At 41.6% G+C, this 22993-nt stretch overlaps 1 protein-coding gene across 1 annotated transcript in view; it reads right to left on the minus strand.

The window, feature by feature from the left end:
- The window catches only part of LOC121457937 (phospholipid-transporting ATPase ABCA3-like), a 95949-nt gene that overhangs the window by 48104 nt on the left and 24852 nt on the right, over nucleotides 1-22993 (minus strand). Inside the window, exons 10-14 of the mRNA XM_041667023.1 lie at nucleotides 17975-18106; nucleotides 12610-12739; nucleotides 2127-2281; nucleotides 1773-1928; nucleotides 970-1180 (exon numbers count right to left, since the gene is read on the minus strand). Of these exons, the coding sequence (XP_041522957.1) occupies nucleotides 970-1180; nucleotides 1773-1928; nucleotides 2127-2281; nucleotides 12610-12739; nucleotides 17975-18106 (784 nt within the window). The remainder of the gene's footprint in view (nucleotides 1-969; nucleotides 1181-1772; nucleotides 1929-2126; nucleotides 2282-12609; nucleotides 12740-17974; nucleotides 18107-22993) is intronic.

Raw genomic sequence — 22993 nt, forward strand, 5'->3', positions numbered from 1 at the left:
GTCAGAATGGTGCAGGGATCCTCCTGCCTCCCTCCATCCTCCCATCACCGCAGTCTCAGGGGCAGACAATCATGCCCTGCCTTTTACTGGAGACCCCAACTCAGATCCTCACGCTTGCGTGGCACCAACTCTACCCACTGAACAGCTCCCTAGGTCCTCTGCACTTCTGGAGACAACATCCCCCTAAATTGCCAAGGCTGGATTAGAATTCATTGTGTAACCCAAGCAGTCCTTCAACTCACAATTCTCCTGCCTCAGCCTCTTGGATTGCTAAAATTACAGGCCTGTATCACTAGGCCTGGAAATAATTTAGTCTTACTAATCAGACTGCATACTCACTCAAGTCCTATTTGATCCTACTTTTCATCTATTTCTTGTCCATTAAGTTCTGATTGATGCGGTGCTGCATTTGAGGAATAGTTCATGAACATTAACTAGAAAGGGTTTAGCTCACACAGCGGGGATTTGGTACCAATGTTCAAATGAGAAAACAATGTCAAATATCAGTGTGGTCATTGACTTTCTTCCCTATAAGCATCCATCAATAAATGTATTAATCTGTGTCCCTATGACAAATTATCAGTTATTATCAGCCATGTGAAAGAAATAAATATAATGATTATGTTAATTGGTTCAATAAGGAGCATCTTCCAAGTCAGAATATGCTTATTGGGTCAGAATGGAAAAAATTGAATAGATAGGTGATGTATGAGTTATATCCAGAAACGAGGACCAAAATACTTTATATCTAATGCAATAGAACTTAGGTCTTTTTAGAAAAACAAAAAAAAAAGAATGAAATGGACGTTGGAAATGTTTTTTGAGACAGGGTCTCCCTATGTAGAGCTTCCAATTCATTGTTCTACCCTGCCTCAGCCTACCATGCACACAGTCACAGGCACACACCACCATGCCTAGCTAAGAGGACGTCACTACAGCACCAGTATCCAAAGATTCAAATAGACAGACCATATAATTTCTTCAGGAAAAGTGAAGAGCCACAGCACTTCAGGGTCCCCATGACTAGGATGGCAATGCGGTCACCAAGCACATCAGCTTCATCCATGTGGTGTGTGGTCAGCAAGATGGTACGGTTCTCTTTATATTGCTGAAGTAAGTCCCAGGTGGCCCTCCTTGAGACTGGATCCATGCCAGATGTTGGCTCATCGAGTATCACCACCTAGAGACAAGGATAAGTAACCGTGGCTCTATTTACTGTGCACTTGCTGGATGTGGGATAACCCACTGTACATAGGGGGCATATTTAAGCAAAGATACAGATTCTAGCCTACCCTAGGATAGAGAACTGATAAATCATGGACTGTCACACCTATGACCACATTATGTAAGCTACATTAATAATAGGAAGCCCCTCTCCTGACATTTGGGAGAGCTGAATTTGTGCCTGCTTTTGTGTTTGAATCTGGAGGAGTAAAGGCCTATTTTAATTTTATTTCTTACTGTGTGTTTACATGTGTGGATGTCAGAGATTGATGTCCAACGTCTTCTTTAATCACTCTGCATCTTCTCTTTTGAGACAGGGTCTCACACTGAACCCAGAAGCCATCGATGAGCTGGGCTGATTGAACAGCAAGCTCTGGGGATCTGCTTGTCTCCATGACATAATCTCTGCTTTAAGATTATAGACACCCACAAGCATGCCTGGCTCTTACCTGGGTGCTGGGGATCTGGAGGCAGGTCTCCACGTGCTCCACAGGGACTTTGGAACCATCTTGCCAGCCCCACAGGAACCCATTCTAACTGTTATTTACCTTGGTGTCCCCTATAAGAGCTATAATGATTGAGAGTTTGCGCTTCATCCCTCCACTCAGATTCTTGGACATTGTATCACTTTTATGCAGCAGGTCAAAAGCAGTGAGCATCCTGCGAATTTCTCTGGTTCTTTCATTTGAAGGCATTCCTTTTATCTAAAAAGAAGAATCAACATTTATATAGTGGTTTTAACTTTGTGCTTAGAACATTCTTACATTAGGACTCTAACAGAGCTGTCTGCATATGCTCGCCCTTCTTGTTGCCTCCAGCAGGAACTTTTGATGAAGGCAGAGCAGCAGGTCCTTGCTCACACTGCCTGGAGGATGTGAAGAGTGCAGAAAGGAAGTGCTCACCACACAGTAGAAATCAAGGTGTTCTGACACAGTCAGCATCGGGAACAACAGGTCATCCTGGGGACACAAGCCCAAGCTTTTCCTAACTTCAACCATGTCCGTTGAGATGTCATATCCACCAATGTAGACCTTTCCTCTGGTAGGAAGATACAAACCTGCAATTAAACAAAGACATGGCAGGGCTTAGCGTCAGCAAGGGCGCATGACATGCTGCTCCCTAGAGCTGAGCCTACAGAGTCTATGGATCATGCAAAAGCAAGAATGTCTCCCACAGAGATACACAGTGTCAATGGCCATGATCTGACAATGATGAAGAAATTACTTTTCCTTTTTGTAAATTTTTATATCTTTGTTGAAAATAGTTTGGTTTTGGAATTAAGATGTAATTACAGCATTTTCTCCCTTCCCCCAACCCCTCCCATTTACCTCCCTTTACTCTCAATTTTGTGACCTCTTTTTTAATTGCTGATAAGTAGGTATATATGTATTTCAGATATGTAAATACAACCTTCCCAGTCTATATAATGTATGGCCAATTAGGAGGTTCTTCCCTGAGGACTGACTCTGACTCTCTCTCTCTCTCTCTCTCTCTCTCTCTCTCTCTCTCTCTTCCCCCTCCATCCCTTAGTTGCCTGAAGTTCTCTGTGGATGGTTGGGGCACTGTGAGATTCCCCTTCCACATTAGGATGTCTACTAGTATCCTCCTTGCTTGGGTCTTCTTTGGGAAGTCATGTCATTGAGATTTCATGGGTGTAGCTTCCATGACATTTCTAGGAGACACAATTCAGAGTAGACTTCATATCCCTCTGGCTCTTAAAATCTTTCCACACCTTCTTCCTTGATGCTCCCTGAGCCTTAGGTGAAGGGGATGTGTTGTAGATTTATCAGCTGAGCTAGGCACCACACACTTGTTTTCTGAATTTTGGTCAGTGTAATTTTCTGCAGATGAGAGACATCCCTCCACAGTTGTCTTTCTGGGTCTCTGTTACCTCACTCAGTACAGTGCAATGTTCATGATTTCAGGGGTTTGTTGTTGTTGTTGTTGTTGTTATTTTTACAGCTGAGTAGTATTCCATAGTGTATAGGTACTGGATTTTCATTATCCATTCATCAGTTGAAGGATATTTAGGTTGTTCCTATTTCCTAGCTATTGTGAATAAAGCAGCAATAAACATGGCTGTGCAACTATTTTTGGAGTAGAATATTGAGTCCTTGGGGGCATATACTAAGGGGTTAAATAACTGGGCCAGACAATGCATTCATGTTTAGCCTTTGGAGAATTCTCTGATTTTATAGGGACCGAAGCAATTTGCAATATCCAATTAACAGACTTAAAGACTAATTGCATATTAGTCTTCTTTCAAATGTTTATCTGGAAAAGATTCTTTTCCACTCTATGGGCATCCTTCTCACTTGAGTTTCTTCCTTTTATATACAGAAGCATTTTCGTTTTACGATGTCCCATTTATCAGTTGTTGCCATTAATTCCAGGGCAAATGGAGTCCTATTTAGAAAGTCCTGTTCTAGACCTGCATCATATAGGGTACTGTCAAAGTCTTCTTCCACCAGCTTCATGTTTCACATTAAGATGGTTGATTTGGAGTTAGCTTTTGTGTTTGGTGATAGGTGATGGCTCTAATTGCATTCTTCTTAATGTGGACATACACTTTTCTAAGCACCATTCACTGAAGATGCTTTCTTTTGTCTAACATGTTTTTGGCAACTTTGTCAAATATCAGATGGCTGTACCTACTTGTACTCATGTTTTTTGAATCTTCAGTTTTGTTCACTTTCAAATTTGTTCACATGAACTCACAAAAGCACATGTCTGCTTTTGTGCCAGTACCATGTTGTCTTTATTCCTATGGCTCTGTAATCTATCTTCATGTCTAGAATGTAAATCTCTCCAGCACGGTTCGCTTTACTCAGAATTATTTTAGTTATCCAGGTTTTTTTGTGCTTCCATGCAAATCTTAGGATAGTTTTTCTATTTCTTTGAAGAATGAGATGGGAATTTTAAATGACATTATATTGAATCTGAAAATGGCTTTGGTAGAATGGCCATTTTCACAATATTAATTCCATCAATCCATGAGCCTGTGATGTCTCTCCATTTTCTAGTGTCTTTATCTCTTTATTCCAAGGTTTAAGATTATCACTGTAGATGGCCGTCACCTCCTTGCTCAGGTGTACTTATTGCTATTTATTGTAAATCGGAGTGTGTCCATGATCTCCTACTCATTGTTGGGGCACAGGAAAGCTATCCATTTGTGTGTGTGTTGAGTCTGTGTCTACCATGTTATTGGAATCGTTCATTGTTTTTTAGAATTTTTCTGGTAGAATTTTTGAAATCTCTTATGTATATTATCATCTGTAAATAGAGACAGTTTGACTCCTTTTCCCGTTTTTATCTGTCTAATTCACTTCTCTTTCCTTATTTCTCTGACTAGTGCTTTGAGCACAATATTGAAAAGTTAGAATAATTGAAAGTTCTGTCTTGTTCCTGACTTCAGTGAGAATGATTTAATTGTTTTTCATTTCTCATCTACAGCTTTTTAAAATTTATATTATGGAGCTCTACACTTTTCTCTGCTCCCCTCCCTGCCTCTCTCCTCCCCTTCAGCCCTCCCCCAAGATCCTCATGCTCCCATTTTACTCAGGAGATCTTGTCTTTTTCTACTACCCATGTAGATTAGATCTATGTATGTCTCTCTTAGGGTCCTCATTGTTGTCTAGGTTCTCTGGGATTGTGATTTGTGCACTGGTTTTCTTTATGTTTAAAAACCACTTATGAAGCTGGGCGGTGGTGGCGCATGTCTTTAATCCTAGCACTTGGGAGGCAGAGGCAGGCGAATCTCTGTGAGTTCGAGACCAGCCTGGTCTACAAAAGCTAGATCCAGGACAGGCTCCAAAACCACAGAGAAACCCTGTCTCAAAAAACAAAAACAAAAAACACTTATGAGTGAGTTCACATGATAATTGTCTTTTTGGGTCTGGGTTACCTCACTCAATATGATGTTTTTCTAGCTCCATCCATTTTCCTGCAAAATGCAAGATGTCATTTTTCTCTGCTGTGTAGTACTCCTTTGTGTAAATGTATCACATTTTCCTTATCCATTCTTCGGTCGAGGGGCATTTAAGCTGTTTCCAGGTTCTAGCTATGACAAACAATACTTCTATGAACATAGTTGGGCACATGTCCTTGTGGCACGATTGAGCATCCTTTGGATATATACCCAAAAATGCTATTATTACTGGGTCTTGAGGAAGGCTGTTTCCTAATTTCCTGAGAAATCACCACACTGACATCCAAAGGGGCTATACCAGCTTGCATTCCGACTAGCAATGCAGGAGTGTTCCCTTTACCCTACAACCTCTCCAGCCTAAGTTCTCATCAGTGTTTCTGATCTTGGCCATTCTTACAGGTGTAAGATGGAATTTCAGAGTTGTTTTGGATTTGCATTTCTCTGATGACTAAGGATGTTGAACATTTAAGTGTCTTTCATCCATTTTAGATTCCTCTGTTGAGAGTTCTCTGTTTAGGTCTACTCCATTTTTTTTATTGGATTATTTGTTCTTTTGATGACCAATTTCTTGAGCTCTTTGTATATTTTGGAGATCAGTCCTCTGTGTGATGTGGGTTAGTGAAGATCTTTTCCCATTCTGTAGGCTGTAGTTTTGTCTTGTTGACCATGTCCTTTGCTTTACAGAAGCTTTTCAGTTTCAGGAGGTCCCATTTATTAACTGTTTCTCTCAGTGTCTGTGCTACTGGAGTTATATTTACAGCTTTTATTATGTTAAGATGTGTTCTCTCTAGTCCTAGTCTCCCTAGGATTTTATCATGAAGCTGTGTTGAATTTTGCTGAAAGTTTATTCTGCAACTACTGAGATGATTATGCAATTTTGGTCTTTAAGTCCATTTATGAAGTTTATTATATTTATTGACTTGCATATGCTGTACTACCCCCAAATCTCTAGGCTAAATCCAACTTGGTCATGCTGTAAAATATTTTTGATGTATGTGTGTATTTGGTCTGCAAGCATTTTATTGGGTATTTTAAATTCTATGTTAAGCAAGGATATTGGTCTGGGGCTTTTGTTCGCTGTTGTGTCTTTACTTGATTTGGACATTACAGTAATATTTCTTTCATAGAGCCAGTTTGAGAGTGCTCCTTCTGTTTCTAATTTTTAAAATAGTTTAAGAAAGATTGGATGTAAATTTTCTTTGAAAGCCTAATAGAATTCTTCTGTGAACCTATCCTGGACTTTACTTTTTCTTTTATTTTTAAGCTGGAGGGCTTTGAATTACTCTCTCAATCTCCTCATTTGCTTTCAGTCTGTTTACATTGTCGACTTCTTCCTGGTTTAATTTTGGTGGATTGACTTAATCTAGAAATTTGTACTTTTTAAAAAAGACTTCAAATATCCTGTTATGATATTCTGTATTCTGTGGACTCTGTTGCAATGTGATGGAGGAAGGTCATTGGCTAATAAAGGAACTGCCTTGGCCCATTTTATTGGTTAGAGGATAGGTGGGAGGAGTAAACAGAACAGAACACTGGGAGGAAGAGGAAGTGAGGTCAGTCTTGACAGCTCTCCTCTCGGGAGCAGACGCCTGAGAGAGAGGCCATGCTCCTGGCTCCTGGGCAGACGCCTGGGAGAGACGCCATGCCCCGCTCCCAGGCAGACACACGCCATGAAGCAAGCCACCAGGTTAGACATGCTGAACCTTTCCCAGTAAGACCGGTGCTCACCAATTATTAGAGATGAGTTGACCGGGATAACAGAATTAGCCAGTAAGGGCTAGGGCTAAAGGGCCAAGCAGTGTTTAAATGAATACAGTTTGTGTGTTGTTATTTCGGGCATAAGCTAGCCGTGCGGGTGGCTGGGGTGCTGGGGACGCAGCCCCGCCACCCATATTACTACAGCAATGTTTCCTTGCTCGTTTCTGATTCTGTTCATTTGGGTCCTCTAATTCTTTTATAATTGGGCCAATATCCTGCCAATCTTATTTATTTTTTCAGGGAGCCAGATTTTAGGCTTATTTATTTTTTGTATTATTTACTTTGTTTCATTGATTTTGGCTCAGATTTTATTAATTCCTGCTGTCTACTGAGTTTGGGTTTGGTTTGTTCTTGTTTTTGAACTTTTGAGTTGCATCACTAAGCCATTTATTTAAGAGAAGTATTCAGTAAATGTTACCTTTCCTGGGAAAGCTGGGGTATAGATCAGTTGTACCTCTAGGATGCAGGTACAGCCACCAGGAACCTGGAACGTTACATCATTGGTAAATGTAGATAACATCTACTTACATTTTTATAGGAAGTAGATTCAAAAGATCCTGATCGAGACCAAATAGAAAGTAGTCTAAACATGTTTCTTTTCCAGCTCTGTATTTATCATATCATATGATTATTCAATTAATTTATCTTTTTAAGTTTAAATTTATTTTTAACACATAAAACATAACATTGCCTGCATTAGTTAATGGTGAGCCATGTGATCCTCCAAATGCATGAATGAATGCATTATATAATGCTGGAAGCTTTCAGGATCCTCTCCTCCAGACTTTTTAACATATGGGAACTACTGCGATCAATACAGGTGCTTTCTTTCTGTACAATAACATACTAGAACTTCTTATTCTTAATTCAGTAACCATTAATCCAATATCTCCATCTATCCCTTCCCATTGTTCTCCACACTCACGTAATCACAATTCTACTCTCAACTTCTACGGTAACAATTTTTATTCCATATGCAAATTTAACTGTACAGTTTTTGTCTTGTCTTTCTGTGTTTCATTGATTTTTCCATTTCTGTCTACATTGTCACAAAAGACAGAGCTTCCATTCTTTTTATGGCTAAATAGTATTCCATTTTGTATCATATTTTCTTTATCTATTCATTGACTGATAAAACCCTAAGTTGCTTCTTTTCCTTGGCTATATCCATCCAGACTCTCCTTCAAAGATATCTCCACATAACCAATACAGCGTGAGTCTGAAAATAATAACCTTCCCTGCAGGAAATGTGCAAAGGTCTCCTTCGAAGTAAAAGGAAAGACCATGTGACAATCATTCAAATCCTCACACAATGGCTACATATTAGTCAAGTCCACAGGTGCTGAAATCAAACTGGTGATAGTCAGTGGCTGGAAAGATGGGGCATTAATCAGAAAGTGACAGTTGAGAGTTAGAGGCTTCCTTTAGGGCAACTGCTGCACAACAGCGTGAGTGTACCAAAGCCACTTAACTGTATGCTTGAAATGGTGACTTCTGCCAAACTGACCTAAAAAAAAAAATACCACCGTTTAGAGAACTTAACAAATCGTGATCCTCACCTCAAATAATTCGGATCTAATGATGGATGTAAAGGAATGAACAAAGGTGACATGTGGCTAATAAGCCCTGCATGTGTCTGCTGAGCACTCTGTGAGGGACCATTCTTGTCAATGGGGCACACTGGTTACCAAACAGGCTAGAGTTAACAGTTATCAGTGAGGAGACGTGGAGACCATCTTAGAGCTGGGCTTTCATAGATGAGTAGAAAAATCTAAAGTGTGAGGAGAGGCATGACCAGTTAGGGGAATTTGTGAGGATGTGGACACAAAGAGGTGCTTCTTGCATCCAGAGTCAACAAGTGTATTTGCTTCATGTCTGGTGTAACAAATTATCACAGACTTGGTGGCTAAAGCCAGATTTATTTAGGTATAGAAGCCTAAAGTCAATGGCGCTAGGCCATAAAGATCTTTAGAAAAGCATGCCTCCAATAGAAGCTCAAGAAGAAACTGGTCTGTTGTTGGTTTTTATTTTACTTTTGGGGGACCCATCACCAAGCTCCCAAATAAACATATGAAGTTTTATTCTTATTTATAAGTGCCCAGGCATAGCTTGATTTGTTTCTTTCTAGCTTTCTCCACACTATTTCACTTTCTTTACTTCTTACTCCATGGCTGGGTGGGTGGCTGGGTGGCAGCCCCTGGTGTCTTCCTCTCCTTTTCCTTCTCTCACTCCTTCCTCCTCTCTTTCTTTTCTAATTATTCACTATGCCTGGTAGTCCCACACATTCCTCTCTGCGGCCTAGCTATCGGCCATTCAGCTCTCTATTAAAATACAGGTGTTTTAGGCTTCACAGCTTCACAGAGCTAAACAAATGCAACATGAAAGAATGCAATGTATCTTTGCATCATTAAACACATATTCCACAGCATAAATGGATGTAACACATCCATTACAAATAATATTCCACCACACTGGCCCCTTGGTTTAACAATGCTGCAGTGGCTTGTGGCGGTGTTGGCCCCTCTTCCACCGCCACGGTTGCACCGCCAGCTCTCTTGTGCATCCTCTTCCACTCGACCTCGACCTCACAAGGCACTAGCCACTGCATTGTCCTTAAGGACATTTGAAAATCTCTGCCTTATAAAGCAACGGGGACAGGTCCTGAGACAAAGACAAATCTTTGTGCACACTTGTCATGTACATGTAACACATGAGTGTGTTCCAAAACAGCAGATAACAGGCACATTCGGTGAGTGGTAGGCAGTCCGGCCCTGCTCTCAACCATGACAGTGATTCCTTCACAGCCATGTGATACTAGTTCAGAAAGAGTGCCCTTAAGCAGAGGTTTTCCAACTGAGGTTCAGAGGAGATTCGACAACATTCAGTCTGCCTCAGTCACTGTTACGGAAGCCCAACCCACCTGGCATGCGCTAGAGAGTTCAGGCCTGGCCTGTTCTTTCTGCCATTCCTCATTCTTTTCCTCTTCTCTGGTCACGTGGCAGTCTCATGCTCTTGTCCCCAGGCTCTGTATGTCCTTTTAATGCACCTCACTCTTTCTATTTATGGTTTTTGCCATCTTTCCCCAAACTCAGATTTCATTCCCACCAAACCACCACCCTAAGCAGGAATTAGTCAAGATTGCCAGGGTAGAACCCTCCCTTTGAGATCTATCTGTTTCTCAAGCCACATTATAAAACTCCTGTCTACACATCTGTTATGAGCATGGAAACAGATTCCTCTGAATGAATAAATAAAGGGGAATATGTAGTGTAGATAGAACAGGAAATTTATAGAATAAGAATAAATGCAATGTGGTATAATGTAAAAGCATTTTTTCTTGTGTGTGGTGTGGAAAATTACTATGGTGAAATATTAAGAGAACATTTGCCCGCTTGAAGGCTGCCACACCCCCCGCTCATCTGGCCCTGCCAGATGAGGGGGGGGCTGCACCCAGCAACCGTGGTAACGAAATAATCTTGCCACACCAGAGGGACCACCACCCTTCTGTGGCCAGTCGATACTGATAACCTAGGACATCTGGTTATCGGAAGGATCAAACGAGGGGCAGTTTTGAATTGGCATAAAAGAGAGGGCTGAAACAGGACAGTTATCTCACTTCTCACAATGGCTCTGGCATCAGGCCTCCGTGGAAAGAGAGATCCTCCAAGCCTGCCTCCTGAAAAGCAGCAATATTAAATGCCTTGCCTAAACATTTAATGCTCTGTCTCCCAAGTACAGAGCTTCATCTCCTGAAAACAGACATTTAACGCCTTGCATCCCGAATGCAAAGCCTCATTCCCTGAGAGTGGACATTGAAGGTCTGTCTCCTGAGAACAGACAAGATACTCTCTGCCTTTCAGAACGCTTTGCCATCCCAAGAGCAAGGCTTCATCTTCGGACTCAAAAGCAGACAGAACACTTTGCTATCTCGAGAGTAGAGAACTAAAAGCCTTGTCTCCCGAGACTCGGTCACCCGAAAAGCTGAGTCCAAAGGCCCTACATTCTGAGATAGACTAGCACCAGGCCATAGACTACATGGTCAAAGATTGATCCAGCACCCGATACCAGCCTGGAACAGGACATCGGAACCTTATCTCCTGAGTGCAGACTACGGGGTCAAGAGTCAATCCTCGCTATCCAGCCCCCAGTGTGGATAAGAGCCCAGCCTGAAGAAAATCAAAAAGCCCTTTTTAAGCTGGGGAATACCAGGTCGTATGATGCTATTTCATGAGTGTATGTGATATTAAGAGAAGAGCATAGATGTGTTAATACATATGTTTAGTGTGTAAAATGTTAAGAAATATCTTATGGATAATTGATAAGATTAGGAAATGTTAATGGATAAGCTAAGGCTAAGAAGTGTTTTATAGATAAGTAATGGACAAGTTGTATTAAGGTTAAGGAGTATTTTATGGATAAATGATAAGTTAGATTAAGGTTATGAATTGGTCTTATGTATTAGGTTTAATAGGATTAATAATTATCAATTTTCAATCCCCCATGCCTATTAAGATTGTAAACCCCATTGATGCATTGGATATTAAAGTTGCTAGTAAAGAATCATCATAAAACAATTCTCTTGCTTGGTCTGGTCACTCATCGATCTCTGGGGAAAAGGGCACAGAGTCCTCATAGATATTACTCGAAAAGAACCTGGAGCTGAAGTCCCCCAGTTCGTAACAGATCAGAATTCCCATCCAATATAAAACCCCTGGAGGTAAGGACTTTGGGCCTATCCACTCACTTTGGGTTTCTATCCCAATACTTTGCATATTAATAATCTATATTTATGGAATAGACATAGTTATTGGTTTATATGACATGTATTGGTAGAAATGAATTAAAAGTGGAATTCTTAGGCTGGTGGGATGGTTCAGCGGGTAAAGGCACTTGTTGCTACACTGGAGTTTAATCCCCAGTCCCATGGGGAGGATAGAGAGACGCTAGGGTTGTCCTCTGATCTCTACGTATGTGCTGTGGCACAAATTGCCTCTCCCCAGACCCCAGACATAAAAAATAAATAAATAAGAATAGAGTTTATTTTTAAGTGGATTATTTGAGAAATTAGAGAATTTTCTATGCATCTTAAGACACATCTGTTGGACTACACAGATGTGTACATATGTCAAAATTCAGCAAATAAATTTTAAACATTACAAAATATTTTTATCAAAAGAAAATTTCTAAGTTATATAATAAAAAGAATATTTAATGTCTAAAATTAACTTTGAAGTATTTTAAATGGGTTAATAGGTACATAAAAGTATAGTAAAATGTTGGAATGGTAGGATAGGGGTGACACATATAGGGACATTCGAATTCAAAAACTTCAATTTAGCTGTGTTTGAAATATTCTCAGAAAATTAGTATGTATTCATAGTGTGCATTCACAGTGAGAGCTACGCAGGCCAGGAAAACAGCAGTGGTTTCCTGCGGTGTGGAGAGGGCAGCAGGAAGTGAGGCAAAAACATGGGGACTTGGACGATCATTCAGAATGGCACTCAAAAGATAGGGAGCTGGATGTGTCTGAGACATAGGACTAAGCGCTGATCTGACTGTATGATAAGGCCTGCACCTTATGAACTGAGTGGATTAACTAGCTGCACTACAATGATGTTGGCTTCAGAAATGTCAGCAGAAACCTCACACTTGACCCTTGGTCCACTGAGCTTGTCCCCAGTGTGACCCCAGATACACACCTGTGAGGATCGATAAGGTGGTGGTCTTTCCTGCCCCATTATGTCCCAGAAGAACGGTGATCTGCCCCTCGTACAGGTTCAAAGACAAGTCTTGTACTGCCATCACGGTACTACCTTTTAATGTGAATTTCTGGAAAGGGAAAACAAGGACTAATTTGATTACTGTAACCTGTAAACCAGGACTCAGTAATTATTCAGAATTGGAGAAAAGTGCCATTAATCTCAAGGTTGGAGGAAAAAAAACAAAAAGAGATTCAATTAACAAACAATGCTTACAAGTCTCCTGTTGCTCTGTTCCAGTCTTAAAGCTGATAGAACCCCATCTAGCCCCAATCAGACCCAGTCAGCCCCAGTCAGGCCCACTCAGCTCTAGTCAGTCAGCCCCAGTCAGGCCCAGTCAGCCCCAGTCAGGCCCAGTCAGCTCCAGTCAGACCCAGTCAGGCCCAGTCAGCCCCAGTCAGTCAGGCCCAGTCAGTCAGCCCCAGTCAGGCCCAGTCAGCTCCAGTCAGACCTAGTCAGTCAGGCCCAGTCAGGCCCAGTCAGGCCCAGTCAGTCAGGCCCAGTCAGTCAGGCCCAGTCAGTCAGGCCCAGTCAGGCCCAGTCAGCCCCAGTCAGGCCCAGTCAGGCCCAGTCAGTCAGGCCCAGTCAGGCCCAGTCAGTCAGGCCCAGTCAGTCAGGCCCAGTCAGGCCCAGTCAGCTCCAGTCAGTCAGGCCCAGTCAGCCCCAGTCAGTCAGGCAGAGTCAGGCCCAATCAGGTCTAGTCAGCCCCAGTCAGACCCAGTCAGTCAGGCCCAGTCAGCTCAAGTCAGACCCAGTCAGTCAGGCCCAGTCAGTCAGGCCCAGTCAGGCCCAGTCAGCCCCAGTCAGTCAGGCCCAGTCAGGCCCAGTCAGGCCCAGTCAGTCAAGCCCAGTCAGGTCCAGTCAGGCCCAGTTAGGCCCAGTCAGGCCCAGTCAGTCAGGCCCAGTCAGTCAGGCCCAGTCAGGCCCAGTCAGCCCCAGTCAGTCAGGCCCAGTCAGGCCCAGTCAGCCCCAGTCAGTCAGGCCCAGTCAGGCCCAGTCAGGCCCAGTCAGCCCCAGTCAGGCCCAGTTAGGCCCAGTCAGGCCCAGTCAGTCAGGCCCAGTCAGGCCCAGTCAGCCCCAGTCAGTCAGGCCCAGTCAGGCCCAGTCAGGCCCAGTCAGCCCCAGTCAGTCAGGCCCAGTTAGGCACAATCAGCCCCAGTCAGTCAGGCCCAGTCAGGCCCAGTCAGGCCCAGTCAGGCCCAGTCAGCCCCAGTCAGTCAGCCCCAGTCAGGCCCAGTCAGGCCCAGTCAGGCCCAGTCAGCCCCAGTCAGTCAGGCCCAATTAGGCCCAGTCAGGCCCAGTCAGGCCCAGTCAGTCAGGCCCAGTTAGGCCCAGTCAGGCCTAGTCAGGCCCAGTCAGGCCCAGTCAGGCCCAGTCAGCCCCAGTCAGCCCCAGTCAGTCAGGCCCAGTTAGGCCCAGTCAGGCCCAGTCAGGCCCAGTCAGCCCCAGTCAGGCCCATTCAGCCCTAGTCAGTCAGGCCCAGTTAGGCCCAGTCAGGCCCAGTCAGCCCCAGTCAGGCCCATTCAGCCCTAGTCAGTCAGGCCCAGTTAGGCCCAGTCAGGCCCAGTCAGCCCCAGTCAGCCCCAGTCAGGCCCAGTCAGTCCTTCTCCAATGTTTTCAGAATGATCTGCTGAAAGTCCCACTGCATTTCACCAGCTTGTAGCCACTCCAGACTCTACTTGTTACACCTAAAAAGAACACTCTCGCCTATGATCTTATCTGCATGAGCCACACAACTATTTGCCTAGCTACACATTCCAAAATGTAGGGCTGACGGACCTCAGACATCTCCGTCACTACTAAGAAGTCATCAATCAGTAATGGGTGGGAACCGTTTACTGAGAACTGGTGTCGCGTGCACTCTGAGGGTTGCTGTGAAGACGCCATACACAGCACCTTCCCCCATGACAGAAAACTATTACAGGAGAACGGGAAAACGTGTGCACATATACAATGGTACAAATAGAGAGCTTAGAGCAATGCTCCCATAAATATAGTCAGATTCTTAACAAGGAAGAAAGGCATTTTATCAGCTGGGCACATGGGAGCAGGCACCGTGCAAACCGTATGTCTAACAGTGGATGGGAACTTGCGAGGACTAATTAGACACACCGTTCTCCACCAGCGCCTGAAGGAAGCGGGGCTTGGGAAAAGAGGGCAAACTGCACGTGGACTGCTTGTCACCTCGGTGAACATCCGCTCTGTTCTCCATTTAAGTCACTTTGGTTGCCTTAAGTTAAACTTTTTCCCCTGAATTTGTGAACTGCCATTTTCTTTTAAGTGGTGTCTTAAACAAAAATAAAAATCCAATGTGTGCCATCAGCCCATTGAGAGGGGATAACTGGGTGGGCTTTGGGTCACTCACAGCTTTAAAGCCATCTGCAGCCCCCACAGTTTCTGCTTTCTCTCTCCATCCTAACTTGAACTCCAGCCTGCCTTGGTGCTGTCTGACACACAGAACTGCAGACTTTCTGCTGCGGGGATGAAGCTGACCCCGACCTTCAGCAATTCCAGGCACTCACGGTGCCATTTAAGGTTTTCACCAAACACTGAGACATGAACTCTTGCTAAAAACACCTAGACATTAGCTCCTGCCCTGAACCAAGGTCCTTAAAGCCCTATCTAAAAATCTTCCATCTGACCTCTCTGTTCTGTAGACACACTGAAGTACATTCATATTCTCCCTCCCTCCTAAGTCATCTCCCTTCCTCCCATAGTGCTGTTATTCCAAGATGAAACTTCCCCTTGATGTCTAGAAGATACTACCTCACAGTAGACATTCTCTTCCTCTGGTTTTTTACAATTTCCCCTCCAGGTTTTCCACAATGTCCCCCGAGTATCACTTATAAGGTATTCTAGGGTGCACTGTAGTTATGCAGATGGGGGCTGGCCACCCACAGCTCACAGGCTCTAAGCTGGGTAAGACTAATTATTGCTTTTCTTTCTAGACAGCTTTCACAGCAGTTTCTGATAGGATGAGACCTAGTCCTGAGAGAGGAGGCTTCCAGGTCCATTACAACTTAATTTCTCCAAGTCCTAGGTCCAAAATACGTGGTATCTTCTGGGAGACAAACAAGGGCAATACGAATTATATTCTTTTCTTTGATATTTTGGGCTTTCTAATTATTCATCTTTAACTGTTTTTCCCACTCTGGTGAGAACAACACTCTGATTTTAGTTTATGGTGAGATTGCATCATGATGGGCTTATGGCATCTTTTGAAAGCATTCCACATGTACTTGCTTTCTGAATTTGCTAAACACAGTGTGCTTATCGGGTCATATAAATAAATTATGGGCTTCAGTTGTTTATATACTCACTGACTAGTCTGTTTCTATGTTCATAGTCTTACTATTTTTCTATTTTTATTATTTTAAAATTATTTTCTTTAATATACTGATCATTATTTTTAAATCTATGCCTACTAATCCTAACATCTCTAGCATGTTCCTGTTAAAGCTCTTCCGCTGTAGATGTTCACTGTTAGTTATGGTCACTACTTCATGCTTCTTCACATGTCTAACACGTTTGCAGTTGTTCAATAGACTTGGTAGGAGAAAAGCATGGCTATGTGAGAGCTGTTATCGTCCACCATAGAGCAACCCTTTACTTGATTAAATACACAGAAAAGACGCATCACTTCCATCAGATCTGGGACCCAGCAGAGCAAAGACAGATTTTGGGTTTTGTTAGTTCACCTCCAGCTCATTTCTGCTCGAGCTGGCCCTCTTGCTTCTTTATAGATTGTCTTGCAGATCTAAATTTTTTCAGTTTCTTTTGTCCAAGGGTTTGGAATTATTTCTTTAGTCTGTTTTATTTCCAAGCTCCAAAACTGACTTTGTTTTTAGAGTACCCCAAGAATAGAGATTTCATGCTTCCTTTTAGAGCCATAGTACCTCACAGGCAGCCATACAGATCACTAAATGACTGGCCATCTGTCTAGATCCTCTAAGCTTTGAATCTCTCATACCAGCAGCCATGATTCCCTCTCTTCCCACCCCCCCCCCAAAAAAAACCTTTATATGCGTCTCATTATTCTAGTAGAGTTCTTTTGTGTGTGGGAGGGTGCTCAGTCCATGGTTATAATTAATTAGCACATGGCTTCAAAGGAGGAAAATACACAGACCTTCTAAGTTCAGCTTAGAAAGCTTATCATTTGTGGGTATTGTAAATAATCTGTTCCTGTTGATTTTACAGATGTCTAGTTATCTGATGTGCTCATTTCTGTATCCCTAACACCAGTCATCTTCTAGAAAACAATGAATTCTCAGAAGCCAATTGTTGAATGTCTTGAGTAAACAATCAATGCTACAGAAAAGGGCCGTGGGTCAGCTGAACACTCATGACACTCTGTATGCAAGCTCAAGGAGAGAGCTGGGAAAATGAACTACCGTAACAGCAGAGCTGTGTGTCAGCGCGATTCTGAATGGACCACTCAAACAATCAAGGAGCATGCCGGGCAATTCTGCAGGCAAAGAAAGCTGAAGAGAAGAGAGACAACAGAAAGAGCACAATGTACCTCCTTTGCTATAGCACTGCCATAGTAGGAAAATGGCTGATGTTAGTAAATACCCAAAGAGAACCAGCGGAAAGGCTGCTTGACACCTGTGCTAATGTCATCAAAGCAGAAGGTGAGGGTAGTTCAGTGGGGGAAAGCAGACACATGACCAGTCCTCCACTGGCCCTTAACTCGTCAAATAGCAGAAACTCTGAAAAGGATTCAATTGCCATGAATTATGAAATTAGACATCCAAATTAAGTTGGAATAGTTCTTTGGGAGGCAAGGGAATGTCAACAGGCATGAGTTTCCTGGAAAAAAAATATACACCCTTTCAGAATCAGAAATGAAAAAAAGCCTAACAATTCATATTTGCCAATATTTTGACATAAAATAGTGCAAACAGTATAAATTCTAACTTGTAAAACAAATCAGGGCATAATTTTCAACTATCTGATAAATGTTGCATCTTGACTCCACCATGGAGGATCTTGGAGGATACCGTTATTAGCTACATGGAGTAGATCAATAACAGTATGTTTAGAGACAGACTTTCATTATGAAATCCAAGGGAGTTAAATTCACAATTTCTCTGCCTCAGCCTCCCCCTCCACAAAGGGCTGGGATGACAAACCTGTGCCGCCATGCCCAGGCAAACACACAGACTCGTGATTCTCTTATATACATTTAAAGTTTATCTTACTAAAAGACTCTTAATTGGCATGGTTGTAGAGTTGTGGCTATGTCAAACATTTAATCTTCATAGATAATCTCCTATCAAGAAACAGAAACCTGTTGAATAAATACCTTGTACAAATGTTGAATCTGGATGCCAGCCACTAAGCCAAAAGGTTCAGGCTCAACAAAATCATTTGGGGGTAGATCAATGACTTGGCTCTCTTCTTTGCTTGAGGATGGTTCTCCAAACCAGTAGGTTTTCTAAAAAAACAACAGCCAAAATAATAATATTGGAAATACTAATATTTCCAATGGAATAATAATATTGGAAAGTTAAGTGCTCTAAAGATTTCAAAGTTCTCAGGCTCATTTCACTCTAGTTTTGAAGAGAGTTACAATAACTGACTTTATGATGTGAAGCAAATTGTCTGTCTGTACTATGAATTTCTAAATACAATCACAGAACATATATTGTGCTTAAAGTTCAGCTTTTCAAAAGAAAGTCAACGAAGTTGCCTCAGAAGTGCCTAGTGAGCAGCGCTGCCTCACTCTGAGTCAAATCTTTCTAGCACGGTTGATCTATTCATTGTGGATATCCTACAACTTCTCAGTGAGTCTGTATGGATAAAATCATTTTCATAAATATTAAACCACTTTGATTTTTCCCCCAAACTGTCCTTTTTACTGATGCTATATGTAGTGATATTCTGTTTGTGTTTTAACAAATAAAGCTTGCCTGGAGATCAGAGTGCAGAGTTAAGCCACTAGAGGCCAGGCAGTGGTGGCTCAACCCCGTTAATCTCAGGACATGGGGGACAGTTGGATCTCTGTTAGTTCAAGGCCACCCTGAGCTACACGAAATTGATCCAGGTTAAAAGAGAAACAGCTCACACAAAGGTAATCCCAGCACTAGGGAGGTGGAGACAGGAGTGATATGACTGGGTGGAGAGAGGAATATAAGGTGGGAGGGGACATAAGCTCGGTGCAGTCTGAGCAGCAGTCAGTCTGAGGACAGGATCACCCTTTTGGTCTGAGCACTGGTAGAGATAAGAACTCTCTAGTGGTTGGCCACTTTGCTTCTGATCTTTCAGCTTTCACCCCTAATATCTGACTCCAAGTTTTTATTATTAAGAACAATTAGAACTCATGCTACAGTTATACAAACAATGAAAGGTAAGTCCATGGTGTCTCAGTTCAAAACCAAGGACAACACACTGTACTGTGTAGTCCCTGTCTTCTTTACAATTTAAATATTTATAGAGGAAAGCCTGCTCCACTTAATTATATATTTAACAAAGTTATTAAGTTTTGATACTTAAAACATATAGCATCTCTGATCACCCTTCATGATAGTCACAAATAATATAAAATATCTCTGGGTAACTCTAACTAAACAAATGAAAGACCTGTATGACAAGAGATTCAAATCTTTGAAGAAAGAAATTGAAGAAGACAACAGAAAATGGAAAGATTTCCCATGCTCTTGGGTAGGTAGAATTAACATAGTAAAAATGGCAATCTTATCAAAAGCAATCTATAAATTCAATGCAATGCCCAACAAAATTCTGCACAGAGCTCAAAAGAACAATACTCAACTTCATATGGGGAAAAAAACAGGATTGCCAAAACAATCCTGTATGGTTGGAGGTACCACCAGCCCTGACTTCAAACTCTACTATAGAGCTACAGTACTGAAAACAACCTTGTATTGGCGTAAAAACAGACAGAAGGAGCAATGGAATTGAATCAAAGACCCAGATATCAATCCACACACCTAAAAACACCTGATTTTTGACAAAGAAGCTAAAAATACAAAATGGAAAAAAGAAAACATCTTCAACAAATGATCTTGGCATAACTGGATGCCAACATGGGGAAAAATGCAAATAGATCCATATCTACTGCCATGCACAAAACTCAAATCCAAATGGATCAAAGATCTCAACGTAAAACTAACCACACTGTGCAGTGAACCTCAGAGAAGAGAAAGTGGGAAGTACACTTGAATGCACTGGCACAGGACACCACTTCCTAAATATAACCCCAGTAGCACAGACTCTGAGAGAAACAATTAATAAATGGGACCTCCTGAAACTGAAAAGCTTCTATAAAGCCAAGGACATGGTTAACAAGACAAAACAGCAGTCTATAGAATGGGAAAAGATCTTCACCAATCCCACATCAGACAGAGGACTGATGTTCAAAATATACAAAGAGCTAAAAAAAATTGGTCATCAAAAGAACAAATAATCCAATTAAAAAAAATGGAGTACAGATCTAAACAGAGAACTCTCAACAGAGGAATCTAAAATGGATGAAAGACACTTAAGGAAATGCTCAACATCTTTAGGCATTAGAGAAATGCAAATCAAAACAACTCTGAGATTCCATCTTACACCTGTAAGAATGGCCAAGGTCAAAACACTGATGACAGCTTATGCTGAAGAGGATGTGGAGTAGAGAAAAATACTCCTTCATTGCTGGTGGGAGTGCAAACTTATACAGTTCCTTTGGAAATCAGTATGGTAATTTCTCAGAAAATTAGGAAACAATCTACCTCAAGACATGGCAATACCACTTTTGAGTATATACCCAAAGGATGCTCAATCATACCACATGGACATTTACGCAACTTTGTTCAAATTAGTGTTATAATAACCAGAACCTAGAAACAATGTAGATGGCCTGCAATCAAAGAATTGATAAAGAAAAGTCAATACATTTACACAATGGAGTACTATATAGTGGTAAAAAAATTGACATATTGAAATTTGCAGGCAAATGGATGGATCTAGAGAAAAAACATCTGAAGTGAGGTAACTCAGACCCAGAGAGACAAATATAATATGTACTCACTCACAAGTGGCTTTTAGACATAAAGCAAAGAAAAAAACAACCTACAATTCACAACCTCAGAGAACCTAGACAACAAAGAGGGCCCTATGAAAGACATACAAGGATCGACAAAGGAAGGAGAAAACAACAAGATCTCTTGAATAAATTGGGAGTGTGGGGGTCACAGAAGAGGGTAGAAAGGGAATGGGGTGGAAGGGACAGGAGTAGAGAAAATTGTATAGTGCAAAAAAATTAAAAAAAATACAGCATTATCCCAACAGAGACAGAAAATGTGTTTGGTAAAAACCAGAATATCTTCATTATAAAAAATGCTCAAAAAATAAAGTATGGTAAGAATTTACTCAACACATTAAATACTATTATAAGTCCACAGCCAACATCATCTCAAATTGGAGAAGATTGAAAGTGTTTCCTCTAACATCTGGAACAAGGGTGTTCATATTTTTACCATTCTTATTTAGTACAGTAGTGGAAGTTTTAGCCAGGCAATTAAGTTAGAGAAATAAATAAAGGTCACCCAAATAGGGGAGGAGGAGTCAGATGGTTTCAGTTTGCAGGCAATAACTGAAAAATCCAATGAGCTTCAACAATTAACCCACAGAAACGAAGAGAATTCTAAAGATACTAAAAACAAACTAACTGTAATAAATAGAAATCAAGAAAATAATCACACCAATAATAACAATAGCTACAAAAATGCCTGGGATAAATTTAATCAAATGCCAGACTTCTATAACAAAATTTTGAAATTCTGAAGAAATTAAATAAGATACTAAAATACAGGGCTTGTTGGTCATTAGCCTCCTTCCAGGTTCAGTGAGAAGCCCTGTCTCAAAGGAGAGTGACAGAGGAAGACACTGAACATCTTCCACTGGACTGTATGCATGTGCTTATGTGTGTGCATGGACACACACACACACACACACATCTGACCATAAAATTAACATTTCTTGTCTTTCCCTGTATTGTAAAGTTGTGGTATCTAACCAGGGTAAGCTGGAATATTAACATAAACACATGAATGGAACACAACATAGAATCCAAATATAATCCCATATATGTATAGGAAGTTGGTTTTTGACCAAGGTATCAAATATTAAAAATGTATTGAATTTTTAAAAGTCTCTTCAGTAAATGTTGTTGAGAAAACTGGATATCTGTGCACAGAAAGAGGTCAGATACCAATCTTTCAGCACATATGAGATCAAACACCTAAAACTACTAGAAGAAAAATGGGGCGATATCAGGATAGGCGATACTTTTTTTTTATAATAAGATTCCCACAGCACAACAACACAAACAAAATCAGCCCAATGGAATCACACTGAGCCAAGAGTCATCTGCAAGCAGGTGTGGCGGTCAACACAGCAAAGCACACCTGTGAAATGGGAGAAAGTATCTGTAAACCAGTTGTCCAAAAGCAGTGTTTCCAGAATATATGGGCAACTGAAACCTCTCAATATTGAGAAAAACAAATGCAATGCAATCTCAAAATGGCAAATTATATGAACAGGTATTTCTCAAAAGACATACAAAGGGCCAGCAAGTAAAAATTACTCATCACTACAGGAGGGACAGATCAAAATCACAAGGATATTTCATCACACACAGTGGCATGACTATTAGCATAAACACAAACACACAAATGCAGCTGAATGCGGAAAGGATGCTCACACACTGCTGGTGGGAATCTAAATTAGTACATCCATTAAGTAAAACGGCACAGAAGTTCATCATAAGAACAAAGATACAAACAGCAACTCTGTGGCTGGGCAGACACCCAATTGTACTCTCATGTTTACTGCAACATCATTCTCAGTAGCCAAGATGCAGATTTGATGGATGAATGACATAGAAAATAGGGCACATTCATGCAAATGAAATATGGTTTGATCATAAAAGAAGACTGTGCCATTTGCTTACCTTGACATTGATGGAGGAGGGTCTAGGTGTTACTTGGTTAATAAAGAAACTGCCTTGGCCCTGATAGGACAGAAAATTAAGTAGGCGGAGTAGACAGAACAGAATGCTGGGAGAAAGAAGCTGAGTCAGTCAGTCACCTGACTCTCCTCTCCAAGATGGATGCCCGTTGGACTCGTCCCGGTAAACCACACTCAAGTCGCAATATGGATATTAGAAATGGGTTAGATCAATATGTAAGAGCTAGCCAATAAGAGGTTATAACTAATGGGCCAGGCAGTGCTTAAAAGAATACCATTTCTGTGTAATTATTTTGGGGCATAAGCTAGCCAGGCGACCAGGAGCTGGGGCAGCAGGAATGCAGCCCGCTGA

This window comes from Microtus oregoni, unplaced genomic scaffold (genome assembly GCF_018167655.1).
Source record: "Microtus oregoni isolate MIOR12 unplaced genomic scaffold, Mior012 000016F_ref0000370, whole genome shotgun sequence".
Taxonomy (NCBI): Eukaryota; Metazoa; Chordata; class Mammalia; order Rodentia; family Cricetidae; genus Microtus; species Microtus oregoni.